We start from the raw sequence: 23,188 nt of genomic DNA on the forward strand, positions 1-23,188 counted from the left end.
CAGTTTCGCGTGGCGCGAGTTTGTCATCTTAGTTTCTGTTCTTGGAAAATGTCACTGAGTCTGATTGTCCGGAGTTTCTGAAAACTGTGGGAATTTTTCTCCCTTCAACTCTTCTCTTAGACTCGCGTTTAGACTTTAAGGAAAGCTGAAAATGGGAGACGACCCGTACTCCATCCCCGAGAGGGAAATGAAGGTAAAGCGTGTTTAGCCTGTTAGCTCTTTCGTCAGCTTCTTGGTAGAACTTCTCCGTTCCACCTTAAATGGCGCTCCAGTTCCGTTCTATAACGTGACTGGCACTCACGTGTTATTCTAGAATGTAACTGCCAAGCAATATCATTTAAGGTGGAACGGGACGATTCGAACAAGAAGCTGATGATTGTTAGCCTGGTGCGGCTAACTGATGTAATAGCGCCTGAACACAATCTGAAAACTGAAAAAATAATAATTAAATGTTGCAAAACGTTGAAAAAAAGGCCATTGAGAGTCTTTTGGGCGCTCTTTGGTGGCCGATTTTGAAGCTAACCCAAGCTAGCCTGTTAGCAGCGCCCAAGAATTTCCGAAGATGAATAAGATTTTGGTCAGAATTTGTAGCGTTAGGTTAAAAACCAGGCTTTATTAACAGTTACTAAAAACAATACTTATCAACGTTTGTCGACGCTACTCTGTTTTTGCGTGTCCGCATGAAAACATAACGTTGGCTAACTTTTTTCTCTGCATAATTCAGATGTAAACAGTAGTTTGGTGTGAAATGGTTGATCATAGGGACTCAGATTGCTTTACAGTGGTGGCGATAGGAACCAGGGGTCGCCATGACTACAGCACAAATATAGACATTTTATTTACCGTCCAAAACCACCAGTGAACCTACACGTCTTCAGAGTTTTATAAGGGACGTTGATGTTGGTAAAGTAGGCGTAAGTCTGGGAAAATACGTTTTCTTTGGGGACTCTCTTGCCTCCTGCATGTACCCCTCCGCCATGAATGGATTAAAGTACATTTTAAGCCAGAACTTCATCACAAATCTATCACTAATCAGTGGCACCAAGCAGTGTATTCATAACGGCTTTAAAGGTGGACGTCTGGTTCCTATTACCACCACTGCGAGTAGAACAGAGCATTTCACGCCGAACCGCTCTGAATGACTCTGTTTACATTGTTTACATCTCAACCAGCTAATTGTGCAGAATTTTTGAAAAGCATCATGTCAAGCTTGACATGATAGAAGAGCCCTTTTTGGTGCTATATAGAACCATTTACAGCGTATTCTCCGTCAATCTGAAGAACCATTTCATCATGCAAATAACCATTTAATCATGCAAATGGTTCATTGATGATTTATCAACCATTTGCTTACTAAAGAAAGCTTGAAGCATTTAGATTTTTACGCTTGCGGTTATTTCTGATCCTACAGCTGTCTGTACCCCGCTCGAGTGCCTGTGTCTGTTTCCCACTGGATAAAGTGGGCAGGTTCTCTTGAGGTTTTGTGGTCACATTAAACATAAACAACAGCAGCAGTGGAGAAGCTTCAAGTTTTATTGTTTTTTGCGTTTGGTTTTGTCTTAGTCACAGTCAGCGATTCTGACCCATTCTGGCTTGGAAATGACAAGTAATGACAGATTTGTGACGTACCGAACACCGTTTAGAGGGAAAACATCATAATCTGCGGAAAAAAAACCCACATTAATTGTTTTAATGATGTGATGACAACCAGTGCATTTGCATATATCTGCCTGTTCAGTCTGCAGCACTTTAGCCCCGCCCATTCAGTCTGGGCTGAAACTCTTCTTGTAACATCACAGAATGGGCGGGGCTAACTGCTGTAGACTGAATAGTTAATTATAGATGGATGGATGGATGGATGGATAGATACTTTATTGATCCCGAAGGAATTTCGGTCACACAACACAGGACAAATATACAAAAATCTGCGATAAGATTATAGCCTGAGATGAAAAGGGCAGTGCAGTAACAGCATATAATGACAATGCTGAATAAATATGTGCATATATTAGTACTTATAGATGTATTACACTACTCACAAAAAGTTAGGGATATTTGGCTTTTGTGTGAAATTTATGGAAAACATAAAGTTCAGGCTACAGTGATTTTATATCACGAAAGTAGGGCATTTAAGTAGAAGCATGCAGTGGGGATTTCCTCAGCTCAAACGATTTATTGAAACAAAAGCCAACAGCAATGGTGGGTACAACTTACCCCTACAAATGTCTCAATAACTCGTCATGTGCCCTTGATCATCAGTTACAGCTTGACAACAACGTCTCATGCTGTTCACAAGTCGACTCGTTGTCTGCTGAGGCATGGCATCCCACTCTTCTTGAAAGGCGGCCCTCAGGTCATTGAGGTTCTGGGGTACAGAGTTACGGACCTCTGCACAGCGACTCGGCTGAGAAAACCTATGGGATTCAGGTCTGGAGAAAGTGCAGGCCACTCCATTTGAGGTACCCCAGTCTCCAGCAGCCGTTCCCTAATGATGCGACCTCGATGAGCTGGAGCATCGTCATCCATGAGGCCTGTGTTGTTCATGCAGAGGCACAATGACTGGATTAATGATGTTATTCAGTAGTTTGGGCCACTGGGTCACTGTACCATTCACAAAGCGTAGGGCAGTTCTGTACTGACTAGAGACATCTGCCCACGCTGTAACATCACCACCACCACCACCACCACCACCTTGCCGTTAAGCTCCTTGTTAGAGAACAGCAAACGTTGCAAAAAATACTGAAACATTGAATAGTTGGACATTCAAAAGTTTAGAGAAGGTCACATTAAGTTCCCCTGTAGAGGTTAGAGTGCATTTTAGGTTCATCCTGAAATTTCACCCGAAAGCCAAATATCCTGGACTTTTTGTGAGTAGTGTTGGTGTCATGTTACAGATACACTAATATCAAAACGGCTCAGTTTCCGTATGTGGACTGCATAGAAATTGTGAATGTTTATATGCTACATCAAAGTCTCCACAATAAACAGTTATGATGTTGTCTTTCCGACAGGATTTTCAGTTTCGTCAGATGAAGAAAATCCGTGTCTTTGACTCTCCTGATGATTTACCCAAGGAGCGCTCAAGCCTTCTTGCCATCTCAAACAAGTTTGGCCTGACGTTTGTCGGCCAGGACAGAATGCTGAAGGTGTTTTACACCCAAGACATCATCTCTGCTGCAAGAGTGGAAGGAAATACCAATGAAATAGGTAAGACCTTTTAGTGATCTGTTAGCAGCTAATGGTGCGCATCCCCTTGCACTTTTTCTCACCGCTATGCCAGATCCCTCTGCTCACTGCTGGTGGGATGTTCTATGTTGTTTGTTAAAAAAATTAAGAAAAACAGAAACTATATCAAACTAATTTAGGAACCACAGAGTGGAGACGGAAATTTAATATCAGGAATACTTAATTAACTTTATCATATTTCATGATTTAAGTTAGAATAGAGTAGTGCCACATTTTAAAAAATGGACCAAAATTATGAATGCAGTGTATTTTTAAACTGTGCTGCCTAAAATCCAGCTAAACATGACTTGTAACGCTTTCTTTGTAGTCAAACATGCTGGTTGGAGAGTGCTTTTTAAGCCCAGTCCCACCAAAGAGAATAAGTAGTTATTTAGGTTTACGATTTATGTATATACAGTATCTCACAAAAATGAGTACACCCCTCTCATTTTTGCAAATATTTTATTATATCTTTTCATTGGACAACATTATATAAATGAACCTTGGATATAACTTACAGTAGTCAGAGTACAGCGTGTATACCAGTACAGATTTACTGTCCTCTGAAAACTCAACACACAGCCATTAATGTCTAAATAACTGGCAACACAAATGAGTCCACCTCACAGTGAACATGTCCAAATTGTGCTCAAAGTGTCAATATTTAGTGTGACCACCATTATTATCTAGCACTGCCTTCACCCTCTTGGGCATGGAATTCACCAGAGCTGCACAGGTTGATACTGGAATCCTCTTCCACTCCTCCATGATGACATCACAGAGCTGGCGGATGTTAGACACCTTGTGCTCCTCCTCCTTCTGCTTGAGGATGCCCCACAGATGCTCAATTGGGTTTAGGTCTGCAGACATACTTGGCCAGTCAATCACCTTTACCTTCAGCAAGGCAGTTGTCATCTTGAAGGTGTGTTTGGGGTCGTTATCAAGTTGGAAAACTGCCATGTGGTGCAGTTTCTGAAGGGAGTGGATCATGCTGTGATTCGGAATGTCGCAGTACATGTTGGAATTCATGTTTCCCTCAATGAACCTCAGCTCCCCAGTGCCGGCAGCACTCATGCAGCTCCAGACCATGATGCTACCACCACCATCCTTGACTGTAGGCAAGAGACAGTTGTCTTGGCACTCCTCACCAGGGCGCCACCACACATGCTGGACACCATCTTTTTTTTTTTTTTGTGCATCAGCTTCAGAAGAGGTTTCCTTCTGGGACGACGGCCATACAGATGCATTGTGCGGCATATGATCTGAGCACTGACAGGCTGATCTCCCATTTCTTCAACCTCTGTAGCATTGCGCGCAGTACTCATGCATCTATTTTTTGAAGCCAACTTCTGGATATGACGCTGAACACATGGACTCAATTTCTTTGGTCGACCCTGGCGAGGCCACTTTCGTAGTGTTAGCAGACTTTTTATACCCTAGGCCAGCTTTGTGGAGATCAACAATTCTATTTCTCACATTAAAAAAAACACACACAAAAAAAAATAATTAAAAAATATATACTTAATATATAAAATTTAAAAAGATATGTGCATATAATGTACATGTGAGCTGTTTAAGATGCAAACTTCACGTATTCTGATGTGTAAAACAAAAAAGCAAAAATGCCACACTCTTCCAAAATAAAAGTAAAAACACTTTTTTGGATATTTATTTTCTTATAGTAGATTAATATTTTTAATCAAATTTAGTATTTTCAAAATTGAAATCCTATCACTTGACTATCTGATAGTGTTTTTTTGTTGTTGTTTTTGGTTTTTTTGTTTGTTTTTTGTTTTTTTTTACTCTCACAATAGCTACACATTTTTTCAAAATAAACCATTGACATTTTTATTTTCTTGAATTCTTGAAGTAGTTTCAATGCAGTTTCAAAGCTTTATGTAGCTCCTGAGTGTTGACCTGCTCTCACACTGTTTCTGCTCTTCAGTGGAGGATGTGGACTGCCAAGCCGTGTGTTTGGATCTGCCCATGCACCACCTCGCCCTGAGCAGTGATGAGCTCACGCTGTCTGTGTGTGGAGCGAGTGAGGAAGCCCCTCTCGCTCTGGACTTCTATGACGTTCGCACGTTCTTCAACAAGGTAACTGGACTGAGGCTCTGAATGACATAGGAGCTGACTCTGTTTTGAAATCACAGTATAGTAGGCTAGAGCAATCTAATGCTGTGATAATGATGCTGTTTTCTGACCATATGATTCTGGTGATCTGCTCTTCTACAGTTGTGTGCAAGTGAACAGTTACATGCACCATAAAAGATTTAGACTTATATTTAGACCAATTATATAAAGTCTGTGAAGACTGTAGAGTAACTGTATAAACAATATGGTTCCTAAGTAGGTGATTGGATGGCAGCCTACTACAATGTTTTTTTTTTTCCCAGGGATGCACATTGAAGTTCGCAGCACATCAGTATCGGTCAATATTTTTGTAAAATCAAATGTTTAGATTTTACTGGTAATTTGATGACATTTTTTTTTTTCAGAAGAGCAGAACTTTTAATTCATACTGGGTTACTTTGCTAAGATATCTACATTTTGTTGATTTTACTGGAATTGAAACCTTTGATAAGTAAATTTAATATCTTTCTGTAATGTTAATGCAGTTAAATGTAGATTTTTACACTTTATAAATATTAAAGTATCTCAAACGACAGATCCATATATTAAGATCAGCACCGGCCCATAATCGCATATCATAGTGATTTTTATTCCTTTTCCTTTACCCTTGTGTGGTGTTGGGGTCTGTGGGACCCATTTTCATTGTTTACCAAAAGAAGAAATTATACCATTTCTCATTATTTCAACAGGGAATAAAAGTGTGGAGGTGCTGTGTCCCTTCACTCTGTTCTTCTCCTACATGACCTGCTGTGTGTGTGTGTGTGTGTGTGTGTGTGTATATGTGTGAGTGTGTGAGTGTGTGTGTGTGTGTGTGTGTGTATATATATGTATGTATGTATATATATGTGTGTATATATATATATATATATAAATAACCGGACAATATATTGCCCGCCCTTACAGCACCTCTTGAGGAATGCAAGTCAGCAACAAATTTGCATTCTCCAAAATATACTTGCACAGAACATTGGGGGGCAACGTTCTGTGCAAGTATATTTTGGAGAATGCAAATTTGTTGTTTGTATATAGTCTTGTGCAAAGGTTTGTGTACCCCTGCTGTAGTTGCATGTTGAATTGAAAATAAGTAAAAACAACCTTTCCAGAGAACACAATTCTGCACAGTTTAGTCCATAATTACTGCTTCCTTGTTGAATTGAACTGATTTGGTGGGAAAACATGGCCTGTGCAAAATTTATGGCACATTTAAAATTTTATCATTTTTTCCCCCCAAAATGTTTAAAATAAATAGACAGAAAATTAACTAAAAAATGTGTTTAATGTAGAGGACGTGTTCACTTATTCACTTATTCAAATCAACAAAACATTGACCAACAGTGTTTAAACCTTTTCTTGTATATGTAACACATTTTTGCTGCAGGCCAGACAAGAGAAAAGGCCTTTTGCTTCCTATAAACCGAACGCTGCACTGGACACTTCGGTGCAGGACCTGAAATGGAGTCCAGTAGAAGCATTCCGATTGGCCGCCTGTCTCTCTGATGGCAGTATGATGGTTCTGGATGTGACGGACAGCGTTACCCTGGTGGCACAACTTCCAGTCTCTGTGGGCATCACATGTGGTGAGTGACTTCAGTGTTCTGATGGGAGAATTTGAATAAATACACCCTTAATCAATAATCAAATAGATTGGGCATATAATCAGTAATCAGATTGGTTAGGTAGTGGCTAAAATATGAAATTTATATAAATATTAAAATAATTTTTAGTATTAGTAAGAGTTCAGTCAGTATTAAAGATTTAATGCAGCTGATTCAAAAAGATTCATCAAATTTAAAAACAATTTATTTTACTTGTAAATCATTACAGAACATCGGAGTAAACTGTAAATTGTTTAATTGAGCATAAAGTTTATGTAATTTTACAAGTGCTTAATATGAACCACCTCCAGCTGTACGGACAACATCAACGCCATAGTCATATTCATCTCATACTCGATTGAGCATGTCAGGTCACGGCTCTTTCAATGCGATTTCGGAGATCATCCAGTGTTGTGGAACCAATTTCGGACGCTCTGAGCTGATGGAGGTTTGTGGCCGACAAAAGTCATGTTGCACAATTTCACAGATTCACTCTTATTGAAGTGGAGAACACTAAACACTTTCTGCTCAGGGGTCTCCATCTCCTCACAGACTGAAGGGAGCCAGTCAGAAACTCTGACCCCATCTTTCAAATGGTATGTGATTGGGTCCAAGGTGCCTCACGGTTGTAAAAATATGACGCTTTGAAATCAGATGAATCTTTTTGAATCACTCTGCATAATGTCTGAGGCCTTGTGCAGTTCTCCAGACTTACTAAGACTACTTAGACTGAAAAACAGAAAACAAAAGTGCACAGAAAGAGACTGGAGTGGATGTTAAATGGTTAAAGGGTGTGAAGTTTGTGTTATCTTATGTAATTGGTAACGTGGTTAATGTTTTAAAGAAACACGTTATGAATTCCTGTTGGTGAGTGTGTTTGTGTTCTCTTCTGCAGTTTGCTGGAGTCCGAAAGGAAAGCAAGTCGCTGCAGGCAAACAGAACGCAACGGTCGTTCAGTACACACCTGTAAGTCTGACTGAAAGTCATCAAGCCTAAAACTGTTTACTGACAGCCCATTACATAAAAAAGCAGCCCATCACATTATTACTTCTCTGTCTGATTTCAGTCATTTTCAAAGTATTTATTGATTTAGTTATTATCTATAATGTTTATTTTTTTACACGCAGACTCTACAGGAGAAGAAAGTGATTCCATGTCCAAACTTCTACAGCTCTGAAAACCCTGTCAAAGGTAATCCAGGAAAACTAGTCTGTGAATGGAGAGCGGTAAAAACACTGGGCCAGGCCCAGAACTGAGAACAGCTAGTTTAAGCCAGTAACAAATAATGCAAAATGACAAAAGCACCCTGCAAAATAAAAAATAATAAAATAGTAGCAGCTACTTATATCAGGACTATAAGGCAATTATCAAACATGCATTCAGTATTTCCTAGATAGCTTTTTCTCTGTAGACCTATAAAACACATGTTTTATTATTTACATAGATGTACGAAGACAAATGAATATATGTTTATTTTCATTTATATGCATTTATTTCTGTAAAGTCCAACAAAAAACATTTTTATTGTTATTTGTATTTCTATAAAGATATAAAGATGTGTGTGTGTGTGTATGTATATGTATGTGTATATATATATATATATATATATATATATATATATATATATATATATATATATATATATATATATAAGTTCTCATTCTTTTCAAAAATGTAAAAATTTATATTTTCAATTATAAAAAAAAGCTTCTTTTTTTTTATTGTTCTCGCACCACTAAATAATTCTTCTTGTACTAAGGGCTACGTTTACATTACAAACCACATTGCTCAAATCCGATCTCTTACATGATGGTTCACAATCATTCAGGTGATTCAGATCCGTCATTAATGTGAACAAACCGGCATCCTGAAATGACACACATGCGCACATCCTACTCAGTAACTCACATGAATGAATCCCATGCATCATCAGCACAAACTAATGAGCAGAACGAGCTTTGCTGTGAAGATAATAAACTGATCAGCTCTCAGCTTCATTATTAGAGCCAGACGAAAGAGAAAAGGGGGAGATGAGCTCCTTTTCCGCCGTTTCCAGGCTTTAACTTCTGTTCAGCGCTGCTGCCATGGTAAAACATGAATTCCGATCTGAGTGTCACATTAAGGTCGCATGGCCACAAATCGGATACGTATCTGATCTAGGACCGCATATGAAAGTGGCTCCGGTCGGGTTTGAAAAAATCCGATTTGCGTTTCCACAAAGCCCTGAAAACACCAGATCCACAAAAAATCGTATTTGTGCAGCTTCATCCTGGAAATGTGAACAAAGCCAAAATAAACCAAATGTTGGCAAGCAAATGCACTGAATTATTCCCTGAAAAATCATAATTGACTGTAATTATTGTGAGGTCAGAGATTTGGCCTCTCTACGTATTATTATTATTATCATCATTATTATTATTATCAGTAGTAGTAGTATTAATGTTAGTGGTATTGATATTAATTGCTGTTCTGTGCTTGTAATCATTTGTGTCTGTACTGGATTTTGACTTGAGTATTCATGTATTTGTTTGGCAGTGTTGGACGTGTTGTGGCTGAGCACCTTTAACTTTGCGGTGGCGTATGCAGCCGCTGACGGCTCTCCAGAGACGCCACCTGAGCTGGTGGTGGTGTCACTTCCTGTGAGTCTTTCAGCTTCTCTCAAACTAAGAATTAACACTGACAGTGAGTTCAAATCCGCATTCTGAACATGTTTCATCTTCTGCTCTGTTGGTGCAGAAGAAGGACGAGAAGAGGGAGGAGAAATACCTGAACTTCAGCGATCTCGTCTATGGCACCTGCACAGAGAGACAGCACCACTACTTCCTTTGCCACGTTGAAGACTGGTAAGACCACTTCACTGTTGGTTTAGGCAACTTCGCTTCTTAATTGGGAGTGTGTTTTTAAGAGCATAGAAATCAGAGCTTCTGCAAAAATCACCAAATACAACCATGAGAGTTTGAGATGGAAACACAGTCATGGTTAGTTTTTGCGCAGTGGTATAAGTTTTTCAACATCCTTAAAGGGCCCATATATATTAAACACATTTTCTTTTCTTTCTTTTAACACGAGTTTCCAGATGTAACATTTACTCCCTGGTCCATACAGTCCAAATATGGAAGTGAGGCTGTTTTTGTGATATTCAGCCTACAGCAGTTCAGCCCTGCCCATTCACACTGAAGTTTCTGCCCATATTGCTTTTTGAATGAGCCACACTACGGAACAGCCAATCAGAACAGAGCTCATTTACATAAATCAGTCTTAAAGACACATTATAAAACAGTTCATTCCAGCCACGCCAGCTGATTGGTTGAGAAGCATTCTAACCTTGCTGTTATTTCGCCTTAACATCACAGGTTTTTCACAAACACTGTATCACTCCACTGAGATGCCGTTGCTAAGAAATTTGAAGCCATTTAAGTTTTTTTACTTGCACCACCCGAAAATGGGTACTTTTAGGATCACATTTGACCGACAGCTGATTTGCTCAAGACAAGCTGCTTGTTAAGGAGCTATAATTTGACGGAAGGAACTGCGAGCATTAAAACATTACATGCCATGTTCACAGCCCAGTTGATTAATTTCTTACGTTATTTATTTAACTGTTGTGTGAAAGCAGTAGAACACTCGAGGTTGGGTGTTATCGCTATAACATCACGGCTGTGATTTGGTCGCAGGCACGAGCCGACGGTGATTATGAAACGGCCCGGTTCATTCTAAGAGGGATGGCAATGTTCGATTAAATTTCGAACTCTTGTTGGTAAACTAAACCTCACAGACCTCAGAAGTGCACCTCAGAGAAAAATAAAACAATGTAGGACATGAGCATACAGGATTTTTAGTGGGCGCTGCAGGACACCATGTTGAATAAATCTAAAATCAATCTATATAAATATAAAGGTTTGGGTTTTTTGGGGTTTTTTTGGCCCTATGCCTGTTGTTCCTGTTTTGTTTTTGGTTTTTTTTTCTGACTGTAACAGCAGAACATGGTCTAATCCATTTCTCTCTGTGCAAGCATAATGTGCTTTGATGAAAAGAGAGCCATTCGAATTTCTTCAGTAGCTTTCGGTAGAACAGTGGGCGACAATGGTTAATATGTGTAAATTATCAATGTTCACAACCAAGACAACGAGCTACCTCTCAGTTTGTATCTGAAAATGATGAACACTTATTTCTGCAGACTAACTGCTGTAAGAGCTAAACAGCAGTCTTTATTCCACGTGGCAATCAGTCTTCATGAACTTATGAAGCCAGAAAAACAAAAACAGATGGGTTTTTACAGACGCCTTTATTTGTAGGAGATGTGAAGCCTCAAAAGGACATTTTAAACATGCTGACCTTGTTCTCTGAATGATGTGTTCTCCATGGAATGATGCCACTGGCTACAGGGTATTGGTTTCTGAACACCGTTTAACTGCTCGTGAGTCTCCAGGTCTGATTTCTCCACTTTCGTCCCGTAGGGATCTCGTCCTGGCTGCATCAGCTGCCTCCATTGAAGTCAGCATTATTGCCAAACAAGATGACAAGGTAACTGAACTGGTTTATGGATGTTTTGTTTGTTACTGGCTTGACGGCTATAATGATGTTTAATTGCCATCACAGACCCTGTCTTCTGCTAATATATGGCTTTCAGCAGTAATAGCAAATAAAATCTAAAACTGTGAAATGTTTCAGGGAATCATTTTCAGGTTAATGATTTTCTGATTTTCTGTTTAAAAAAATGCCCTAACAACAAAAAGGGGAACAATCTTCCAAAACTAACGTGTTGCTTTTAGACAAACTGGGAGCTATGGGTGCTGGAGGATGCAAGCCGAGGGGAACTACCTGTTACCCTAAATAACGATGACACGCTGCCTGTGGGAGTGGGCATCGACTACACCAGCCAAGAAGAAATTCACTTATGTGAGCATCTCAGTTCAGTAGTATGTGTGGTTTACTGTGATTACAAAAAGGCTGTCAGAAATGTTTGCCTCTTCAAGTATACTCATGACATTTGGTGTCAGAAGTTGCTTTTAAAGTAGTTAAAATAACAGATTATACCCTGCCAGTTAGTTCAGTACTAAATGTATGCCTAAATTGTTTCCCTTAAACCGTGTGGAGTTGTTCAGCAATCTGTAATCGACTTGATTTTGTGGGTACTGACACTGTATGACACCGTTATATGTAATTGTGGACTGAACAGACAATATTTAAGCCTGTAAGACACCTGCTAGAGCTATTTTTAGCAGTGTGGTGCTTTTGTAAATTGATTTTCCCATTAAATTTGGTGTAAACAGCTAATAAATCTACCCAATATGATAATTTGACAGTCGTGTTAAGTAAAATTTCTCAGAGAGCAGTCTGTTCTGATTAAGCCAAATCTCCAGTGATCTCTTTGCTTTAAAAGGGCTTATATCATGGAAGACTAAAAACTTAAAAGACATTTTTAAAAAGTACTGTTCACTCACTAGTCCATAATGTCCATGTGTAGAAATTACTATGCACCATGTCTCGACTGATTGCCTGTTGCTTGGGATGAGAAAGAAAACTGTGAAAACTAGAATTTTGTTTGGACTGTCACTTAGCTCATCGTTTCTTATTCTTAGCGGATGAGAAAAAGTTGCCACCGGCTCCAACACTGCTGATCCTCTCTACTGACGGAGTGCTGTGTCCATTCTCTCTGCTCAACCTGAACCCCGGAGTTAAACAGCTGGTCACCGCTGCCAGCAGCCTCACACTTGATGGAGAAAGACAACCATTAGCCAGTAAGAGGCAGCCAAGTTTGTTTACACTTCATCTGAAACAACGGGTGTTGGTTGTTGCTCTACCGGCCTAGCAACAGCTTAGCAACCACTTTGGACACCTAGCTACACTTTAGTGTCCGCTTCAAATACTGTAGCACCGGCATAGCAACAACTTGGCGACCACATGGGATATCATAACAATGGTCTAGCAACACCTTAGCAACACCTGTAGTATCATAGCAACAGTCTAGTTACATCTTAGTAACCACCTCAAATACTGCAACACTGGCCTAGTAACACCTTAGCAACCACTTGGGATACTAAAGCACCAGGCTAGTAACATCATAGCAACCACCTGGGATACCATTGCAACAGCCTAGCTACATCTTAGTAACCACCTGGAATACCATAGCAACAGTCTAGCTACATCTTAGTAACCACCTGGAATACCATAGCATTGGCCTAATAACACCTTAGCAACCACCTGGAACTCAAATGTTTGTTCACTAGCATTTATTCTGTTATTTAATGTTTTTATCACTGCATTTCTGTAACTCTGTGTCTCATGTATTGCCTTTTCAGAGTCTTCTGTCGCTCCACCAGTCCAAGCACCTGCTGTGTCCAATCCTCCTTCTGTTTTCCCATCTTTTCAAATGCCCACCACCGCTGCCTCTGCAGCCCCCCACTTAGCCCCCAGTGCAGCTCCTGGCTCCTCATCCTCATCCTCATTTGGCCTGTCCTTTACTTTGCCTCCTACAGCCTCCACTGCTCCTCCCATTTTCTCTTTTAGCTCCTCAGCCACCACAGCAGCCTTTCCTTCTTCCTCTACCGGAAGCTTTTCCTTCTCCTCCTCCACCACCTCAGCCTTTTCCTCCTCCACCTCAGCCTTTCCCTCTTCCTCCTCTGCCTCTGCATTTCCTTCTTCTTCCAGTTTCTCTTTCGCTGCGCCCAAACCCTCCACCGACGTCCCGACCGCTTCCTCTTTCTCGTTCACTGCTCCCCCAATCAAGCCCCCCACAGAGAGCTCCGCTGCTCCGGCACCTGCTCCTCAGAGAGTGGCTACAGCTTCACCCATCACTGTGTTGAAACCTCCAGCAGAACAAGTCTCTTCTAGTGTTAGGATGAACCTCAATGACAGGTGAGATCATTTCCCACATTTAGCAGGCTAAGGATTCTCCACAATGGGATGGTATTGGCACACAGTGTGGTGCTTCTAATCAATACTTCATCGTTGTGCACAAACTTTTTTTCCAAAATAGTAACTTTACAAAAGGCAAAAACTTATATAATAAATTAAAAGAAATTAATATGAAGAAATTTTATTCCAAGTAATTTTACAGCATTTCTTATGGTCCATTTATTTAAAAAAAAATTAAAAAGTAAACAAAGAAATAAATTTTAAAAAGCAGAAAAAAAAATTGTAAAACTGAAAAAAATTTTAAAATGTAAGAAACATGTTTGTCTTTGAACAGCAATGATATATCATTCATTGAGTTCTCAGGAGAAAAAAAAAGTTTGCTAAATTAAACATAATTGGGGGAAAAAAATGAAAAAAATGGGGACGGACACTTGCAGTAAGCTAGTGCTTGTTTGGCTACAGTGTGCATATAAAAAGCTCTTCAAAAATATTTACAATTAAATTAAAATTGGTTATTGCTTCTTTCCATTAAAAAAATGTATGTAAGCTATGGCTGTTCACTGTTAATATAGCGCTGAAAATTGCAAAGGTTGCAGTTATTTGAGCATAAAACAGCTTAACAATTATTCATTTTTAGTCACATTTTATATTATCTTATATCTTGCGATATCTTAAATGTACTATATTTTAAATAAATAATGCAAAATAACAAGAAATGGTACTGATAGTTTTCTGAACTTCAGAAATTTTCGTTTTTAAATGCTTAATAAATAAATAAATAAATAATGAGTTAGTGCCTGTAAAAGAATTTATTTCCAAAACAAAAAAATGTGTTTATATCTTGTAGGTTTCTGGCTGTGGAGACCCCGGCCCCTCCAGCATCGTCCATGCAGCTTTTCTCTCTCACTTCCACTCCTAAACCAGCAGCTCAGACCACCAGCACTCAGCCGACCCCCCAGTTCAGCATCAGCAAACCAGCTGCGGTTGCAGGTGAGTAGATGAGTTACAGTTTATACCCTTGGTCGAATTTCACAAATATAAAAAAATGAAAACTGAATAATTCATAGTAGAAACTCTGTACTTCATAGTAGATACTGAATAATAGTAGCTACTGAATAATTCATTGTAGAAACTGCATAAATCATAAGAGGAACTGCATAATTTATAGTAGAAACTGCATAGTTCATAGTAAGAAACTGCATAATTCATAGTAGATACTGAATAATTCATACTAGAGACTGCATAATAATTTATAATAGAATCTATCAAATTTATGGTAGATAATAATAATATTGGAAACTGAATAATTCATAATAGATACTGAATAATTCATGTCAAATATGGAATTATTCATAGAAAATGAATAATTTATAGCAGATACTGAATTGCTTATTAAACACTGAATAATTTACAGTAGTTGCTGTGTAATTCATATTGGATATTGAGTAATTCTGAATAAACTGATATTCATTGTAGTTACTGTATAATTCATGTTGGCTATTAAATCAATATTATTTACCAGTTAATTTAAATACTTAGTATTTCGTTAATAGTAAACAATTCATAGCGGCTACTGAATAATATTGAATGGTTATCAAATGGTGCACTTGCAGTTTGGGAGGTTGAAAGTCTTCGCTGTCTTGATTTAGTAAGAATTTGAATCAGAGATTTGAAGTCCGTTTTATCTGTTTTTACAGTGACCCGTCCTGCTCAGACCAGCGCTCCGTCCGCCGCAGTGCAGAAACCGGCTGCTCCCATAGCTCCATCTGCTGCCACGGCAACACAGGTTACGTATAAAGGCTACCGCTATAGATTATGCGAATTGATGCTGTCCTTATTTCTGTTGTACTTGTTGTGAGATATTTAATTATTTATTTCAAATTTTGTTTAAAGGTCCTCTCAGTAAAAACTGTGGAGAAACAAATGCAGCAGAAGAAAGATTTTGATCCTGTATTGACTGGAATATTAGAGGAGGTGAGTTATCCTTTCATCCACACAGTTTCTTCCTACTGATTTTTCTGTCCGTGTGATACGCTAAAGGAAAAATATTTTTAATATATTTATTTTGTGCTTTAAAGAGAAGCGCTAATGAAATAACATGAGAACTCAGGCTGGTACCTCATCACATGCTGTTTTGATCTGTTTTTGATCACGAGACTCGCATCTTTAAAAAACTTTAATGCCACAATGTTGGCGTGAACTAGGTGCGCAGCTTAAATGTTGTATTTTAATTAGGTAAAGTTAGATATCACGCTGATGCACAAGTTAACTATACAAGTTAGCTATATGAATTATTTCTGCTGTACTTTTGATAGCACAGCTAGCACTATTGCTAGTTTCACTAGTTAGCTATTATTAGTGATTAATGCACAACACTGTTGCAATCTGACGGTATATTATTGTTACAACCAACCACGTGGCAACTGTTGAAGCTGCGTAATTCCAGCATTTTCTTCAAGACATGCACTTCTCCACTTTCTGTTATGCTCTTGCTGACTTAATTAGCTGTGATGTTAGCATAAACTGGGTGAACGGCTTATATTTTCTAGTTAATGTTAGCTGTCTTGCTAATGTACTAGTTATTTGTGGGTTTTTTAAATTTATTTATTTTTATTTTTATTTATTATTTAGTAATAATTTAACTGTGCTTCCCTTGCTAATTAGCTGACTTGGTATTATGTGTACTGTGCTGTTGGTAACATAGCTAATGTTAGTTATTTCATGTCATGCTCTGTAGGCCGGGGTGATGTCTAAAAATAATTAGCACAATATTTTCTAATTAAAAAATTTGCGACTATTGATTATTGCTAATCAGGCACTTTTAAACTGGAAAAACTGGAAAAGTGTTCTTTGGGTGTTCCTAAAACTCCCTTCCCTGTGATAAAATTGCAGTACTGCACTGCCTCAAGTGGTTTATTGGTTTTATAAGTAAGTATTCCACCAAGAAATGTAGTTCCTTTAGTATACAGTATCGTTGCTTAGCAGCCCTTGACCACTGAATGAGGAGAAAAAAGTTTGGTCACCCATCCAGTATAACTGTTATACTGCAGAGATTTCATTATTATTATTATTTTTTTTTTTTTTTTTTTTTTTTGTATAAAAGTGAACATATGATAACACAGCACTGTTTAATACTAATACATTCAGTTTATAAGTACTTTTTGGTCACCATCACTTCTTCTGTCTATCAGACGATGCTCCTCTTCACACGCATTTCAAATACTCCTGCTTTCCAACAATGCAAAATATCCCTAGAAATGGTCATTTGGGATTCATCCACATTCACATCGACAGTCACAGCAGAAGCTAGAATTTCTAAACTTAATGTTTAGTACACAGAACACGTTTTTAAGATGTATGGAGCCATTTGGGATTCAGCCTGGGTTTGGCGTTACTTCTGACTCAAACACGGACATTTGAAGCCTGTGAGCTATTCAGGTGACCCTCTTTAGACTTTTATACTGCTGTTTTACAGTGAATCATATCATGAGGACTTTAATTCAAGCCTGAGATGTTAATGTTGGAGTTGTTAGCATGTTTGCTATATTTTAGCCTGTTGTCTAGCTGATAAGCCCCTCAGTTAAAACAAAAAACAGGTTCTTACTTCTTTGGTGCACTTCTTTGGTATTTCGTGTCGTGGCGCAGTAATACAGAGTTCAGTTTTTATTAGGTGGTTATAGCTGCGGTATATTGTGGGTTTTACAACAGCTTCAAATTCGGCTCATCCAGTCAGATTTCAGGACGGGAATTATCTGTTTTATAATGGTAAATTAGTCGTCTCATATTCTCTCTGTTCTTTTGCCAAAACAGCAGTTATTGCCTTTTACACATCACCATCAGGTTACTTGTCCATCATCAACGATATCTGATTCATTCACCCTGTTAACCAGGCTTAATGCTCTCCATCATTTAGCTAAAGATGGTGTGCACAGTGCACAGTACCATGTTGCTGCTGTCGGAAATCAAAAACTCATTTTGTATAATTTTTCTTTTTTTGACACAATTTGAAAATGCCTGTCTCTCTTTACATTGTGTGTACATTACATGATGAATGGATCAAAACAGGTGGACCAAAATGACTGGGAAAAGGTTCTGGTCCCAATGATTTGCATAAAAAGTAAAGTACTTTTTTTTCATTCCCCTGTAAGGTTACCAATTTGGAGATACAAGTTTTTGTTCCGACAGCAGCGATATTTTTATTATGTACTGAGTGTCTGTCCTAACTATGATGCACCACTTTTTTTGTTCTAGCAAATAATGTTGCTAGTTTGGCCCATTATCCATCTAACTCCATCTAAGCATTAAGTGATCCAATTGTCTGATTAAAATGGCTAAGCTAACTAGTTATTATTTCTTTTCTACTGTTGAGTTAGTTTTAACCTGACTAATATTACTTTAGGTTGCTTGGATAGAATCTTTCTGTTGTTTATCCACACATGATTACGTCATGCTGGGCTACGGTCGTTAACCGATTTCTGAGGGACAGTAAAAAAAGGCTGCATGTCAGAAGATTGTAGGTGTTGCTCTTTAACTCTGTGATAGTGTAATTTAACTTGCTGTTGCTTTCTTTCTAGATTGCTCATTTCCAGAAGGAAATGGATGAGCTGAAGGCACGCACTAACCGGGCAGATTTCCGTGTGGGCGCCACTGAGGAGATGAGGGACCTGCGCAAAGAAAGCGAGGACCTTCATGGCTTCTCTCTGGAGATTAAAGAGACCACAGAGGTGCAGTATATTATCTCACTGTGGATTTTAATGAGAGTCCAATAACAGAGTACTACTGTAGTTGATTTGAATGAGGTGGTGAGGGAGAATAGGTATACTTGCTCTTAAATCGTTAAGGTGGTGTTTCGTCAGAATAAAATGGATTCATTAAAACCTTCAAATTTAAAAGAACAGCAGAAAATCAAACATTCCACAGCTTGATCTGTTCCCTTCAGTACCATCGATCAGCTAAGACAAGCTTGGTTTCTGAGGTTTGCTTCTTTAGGCTGGCTTTACACACAAACTTTAATGTGACTGGCTGCAAGGTGTAAGTTGCCTGCAACATAATCCATGCAACTTTGCATTAGAGGTGGGTGATATGGCAAAATGTTACATCACAATAATTCAATTGCTCCCCGGGCGCCGTGGATAGGGCTGCCCGTAAGTGTGCTCACTGCCCCCTAGTGTGTGTGTATTCACTAGTGTGTATGTGGTGTTTAAAAAGCATCACTTAACTTAGACAAACTTGCAATTGTGAAGTGTTTTTTTTAGTACTACCGACATCTACGATATGCCCAGAAAAGCGTATTGTGACGTATTTTGATGCAGTCCATCATGATAATGTTGTCATATTGTCCAGCTCTACTTTACAATTACACTAAGCAACCTAAAAGCAATTAAAGTTGCACGCAACACATGTAACACCATTAGTTAGCCAAACTAGCAGGGTTTTTTTTTTTTTTGGTACACCGTGCAGTTACGTCATCGCTACATCATCTGTAAGGTGTAGCTTACATAATTGCTGCCTTTATATCATCTTCATATACTTTTTCTACCTATCATTGCCATTCTTTTTTCTAAATGTACATATGTCCTTATATATCTTTTTATTTTTCTCTCTCTTTTATCTCCAGTTCTTCAATAGATGTTTGCATTGTATAATCTGTTATGTAAATCTTAAGCCTGCTTGATGTCTCACTCATGCTAGTGTCAGGTTGCCGGTTACGGCAGCTAGTTGTGAAAGATTTTAGTTTGAGAAACTTGTTGGTTGTTGTGACTCAGGAAACTGACAAAAAAGAAAAACTACCATCCTTGAGTCAGTTTCAACTGCTGACTAAACCGTCTGTTTTATTGCCTTGTCCATTGATCCAGTGGACTCAAATTTGAAAGTATGTTTCTCAGCGTAATGCGCTGTCTGCATTTAGATAGCCTTTTTCATGAAGCTAACACGTTTGCAGCTGTTGCAGCTTAGTTTCAAGTGAGTTGCAGGATGATTTACATTATGCAGCTCCAGTACAATTTTGTTTCATGACTGTTTCGTGCAACTAAAGTTGCATGAAAGTGTTGCCCTGTAAGGTTAGCCTTTGTAAGGTCTAGTAGACTTTAGATAAATAGTTCAGTTACTGATTACCTCAGTGTTTTTACTGCAGTCTTTGCATGGAGACATCAGCACTTTGAAGACCACCTTGCTGGAGGGCTTTGCAGGAGTGGAGGAGGCCCGGGCTCAGAGAGAACTGAACCAAGATAAGGACTATCTGCAGCTTCTCTACAAGAAACCCCTGGACCCTCGTAGTGAGCAACAGCTGAAGGTCAGACCTACTGCAGGGAAAAGGAAATAATAGCACTGATACAGTAGCGTAACTCTATATTACGGTTTTGAAGTGCAATTTTTTATTTTTTTTTCTTTTGATCTGAAATAGGAGATCCGCAGGCTGTACCAGTATGTGAAGTTTGCTGTGGAGGACGTGAATGATGTGTTGGATCTGGAATGGGAAAAGCACTTGGAGAAAAAGAAAAAACAGAAGTGAGTGTTCCAGGTGCCTTTCAAAACAGCTGTTGTCCACTCAGAATGCATCTTAGCTAGGACATTTAGTAGTAGATTAGAGAAAGAGCTACTCCTGAGCCCAGATATTGCTAAAAAATAAAAGTTTATGTTGATACTTAGAGAAAAAGAAGCAGAGTAAAACACGCGTTTGAACGCCGCGAGGGACTCTGCTGTTCGGACAGCCAGTGGGAGTTCGTTCCACCACATGGGTGTCAGGACAGAGAAAAGTCTAGATGCTTGTCTTCCATGTATCTTGAAGGATGGCGGTACAAGCCAAGCTGTACTTGCAGCTCGAAGGGCTCGAGGTACAGTTCGAGTTTTGAGGTATGGAGGGGCTGGTCTGTTTTTTCAGGGTTTTAAATCTAATGTGCGCTACAGGAAGTCAGTGAAAGGAGCGCAGCAGTGGGGTGGCATGAGTGAACTTAGGAAAGATGGGGGAAGAGCCGTGCTGCTGCATTCTGGATCAGTTGAAGGGACTTTTAACTTGCATAGGAAGAACAGCTAAGAGCGAGTTGCAGTATTCAAGCTTTGAGATGACAGGAGACTGAACGAGCACCTGGGTGCTCTTCCAAGAGGGAGAAAGAATCAAATCCTCTTTATGGCAAGATCATGATGAGGACCTGTAGTTGGAGGGATGAATAGCGGCTCAGTCTTGCTAGAATTGAGCTTCAGGCGGTGAGCTGCCATCCAAGAAGAAATGTCGGTCAGATGTGACGTTCCAGAAAAGCAGGGACAGGAGCATGTTTACCGCTATCACATCACCTTTCCTTTTAAGACCTTTTAATCGAAGACCCAAACTGATTCAGTTTTGAAAGAGGAATTTTTCCGTTCTTCTGTCTAAAGTTTTCTGCTGTGCAACCGTTGTTGTATTTTGAGCTTAACAAAATACATTTTCAATGGGAAACAGTTTTGGACAGCAGGCAGGCCAGTCTAGAACCCGGAGCTGTATTACAGAAACTTCTTAAGTCTGAAATCTTATCTGCTCAGTCACCATGACTTCAGTTAGGACTGTATTTAGGACAGAAGCTATTACAGAACCTTGGTTCTTAAGTTCAACATTTTACTCATTAACTCCAGATATGAAAACAGTATTACAGAAACACCCTAACTGGACTAAATTTCCTAAACACTGTCCTAACTTTTAAGGTAAATCCCAGAGGGTCTTAAGTTCTGTTTTAACTGTCTGGTTCTGTTGTTTTATGCAGTGACAGGCAGCACAGTTCGCTGTAACAAGTTCACTGTAACATAATGATGTTACATTCTACACTGAAAATGGTGATAGAAAAAGCAAAGTTTAAATAATCTGAGGGCACGAACCAAAGAAGTGACTGAGCCCTTTTTACAGTGAGCTTGAACATAAGCTGAGTGATGAGCCCAGCTGTCAGTCAGTGGCTCCAGTGATGCTGAAGATGAAAGCGACTGGCTTTCATTGGCTATCGTGATTGTTTACCTCTGGATGAGCAACGTGAAGCATTGCTCTTTCCTCGCTTGGGTCAGTTTAGGAGCGGATCTGTTCTGGCTTATGTCGTATACAGATCACATCTAAACGTTAATGTGAACAGCCAGGCAGAAAAATCAGATTTGATGAGAAACTCCAATTTGACCCACTTTTACCTGCTCAGTGAACGTAGCCTAATACATCTCACACCATGACACACCCTGGCTTTTCAGCTTTACGCTCATAACAATCTGAGTGGTCTTTTTCTTCTTTGGACATAAACGTTATTGAATTATCTTTGTCCACATATATAGCAGTAACACAGTGCACTACTTTATAAATGAGCAAAAAAGACAAATGTGATTACAATTCCAAGTTCCAAAAGACAATTTCAGCAACCGAGTATCAGAACACCAAGGCCTGCGCCTTCGGCCACTGCCCGATCCAGTGGTGGGTCGATGGAAGGGGGGACTCATGTAGCTCCTTCGGGCTGGGCTCGACCGGGCACCTGGAGTAAATGCCCGGCCACCAGACGCTCGCTGGCGCTTCCCTCCCCCAGGCCTGTTATCCCTCCCCCCATAAGGGTATTTTTGGATCACACTTTGTCTGACCTGTCACCTAGGACCAGTTTGTCTTGGGAGGCCCTACCAGGAGCTTTTACTCCAGACAGCATAGCTCCTAGGATCATTCAAGCACGCAAACCCCTCCACCACGATACGGTGGTGATCCATGGAGAGCAATGCAGTGCGGGTTCCGTCCGGATCGTGGAACAGGATTCTGGAGGGTTCATGGGAGCTTGCCCAACCAGTCCACATGTGCTTTGTGGATTTGGAGAAGGCATTTGACTGTGTTCCCCGGGGTATTCTGTGGGAGGTGCCCAGAATGGAGCTGAGTGTGAAGCAGCCGGGATGAGAATCAGTACCTCCAAATCTGAGGCCATGGTTCTCAGGCGGAAAAGGACATAGAGCCCTCTCTGGGTCGGGGATAAGCTCTTGGCTCAAATGGAGGAGTTTAAGTATCTTGGGGTATTGTTCACAAGTGATGGTAAAAGGGAGCGGGAGATTGACAGGCGGATTGGTGCTGGGTCAGCAGTGATGCGGGCTCTTTACTGGTCTGTTGTAAAGAAAGAGCTGAGCCATAAGGCAAAGCTATCGAATTTACCGGTCAATCAACGTTCCCACCCTCACCTATGGTCATGAGCTTTGGGTAATGACCGAAAGAATGAGATCGCGAATACAAGCGGGCAAAATGAGTGTGTCTGGACTCTCCCTTAGAGATAGGGTGAGAAGTTAGGTCATCCGGGAGGGACTCGGAGTAGAGCCGCTGCTTCTCCACGTCGAGAGGAGCCAGCTGAGGTGGTTCGGGCATCTGGTTAGGATGCCTCCTGGACGCCTCCCTTGGGAGGTGTCAC

General features: G+C 39.8%; 1 protein-coding gene across 1 annotated transcript in view; it reads left to right on the plus strand.

Annotated features, from left to right (window-relative positions):
- nup214 (nucleoporin 214) overlaps positions 1 to 23,188 on the plus strand; it is an 83,379-nt gene continuing 60,191 nt past the window's right edge. Inside the window, exons 1-18 of the mRNA XM_017702901.2 lie at positions 1 to 193; positions 3,012 to 3,207; positions 5,171 to 5,322; positions 6,737 to 6,935; positions 7,849 to 7,919; positions 8,081 to 8,144; positions 9,489 to 9,592; positions 9,690 to 9,796; positions 11,411 to 11,477; positions 11,726 to 11,852; positions 12,536 to 12,694; positions 13,256 to 13,811; positions 14,659 to 14,801; positions 15,509 to 15,597; positions 15,705 to 15,785; positions 18,386 to 18,535; positions 19,945 to 20,103; positions 20,215 to 20,318. Coding sequence (XP_017558390.2) covers positions 152 to 193; positions 3,012 to 3,207; positions 5,171 to 5,322; positions 6,737 to 6,935; positions 7,849 to 7,919; positions 8,081 to 8,144; positions 9,489 to 9,592; positions 9,690 to 9,796; positions 11,411 to 11,477; positions 11,726 to 11,852; positions 12,536 to 12,694; positions 13,256 to 13,811; positions 14,659 to 14,801; positions 15,509 to 15,597; positions 15,705 to 15,785; positions 18,386 to 18,535; positions 19,945 to 20,103; positions 20,215 to 20,318 — 2,570 coding nt within the window. The 5' untranslated portion in view covers positions 1 to 151. The remainder of the gene's footprint in view (positions 194 to 3,011; positions 3,208 to 5,170; positions 5,323 to 6,736; positions 6,936 to 7,848; positions 7,920 to 8,080; positions 8,145 to 9,488; positions 9,593 to 9,689; positions 9,797 to 11,410; positions 11,478 to 11,725; positions 11,853 to 12,535; positions 12,695 to 13,255; positions 13,812 to 14,658; positions 14,802 to 15,508; positions 15,598 to 15,704; positions 15,786 to 18,385; positions 18,536 to 19,944; positions 20,104 to 20,214; positions 20,319 to 23,188) is intronic.

The sequence above is a fragment of the Pygocentrus nattereri genome, chromosome 23 (assembly GCF_015220715.1).
Source record: "Pygocentrus nattereri isolate fPygNat1 chromosome 23, fPygNat1.pri, whole genome shotgun sequence".
Classification (NCBI taxonomy): domain Eukaryota; kingdom Metazoa; phylum Chordata; class Actinopteri; order Characiformes; family Serrasalmidae; genus Pygocentrus; species Pygocentrus nattereri.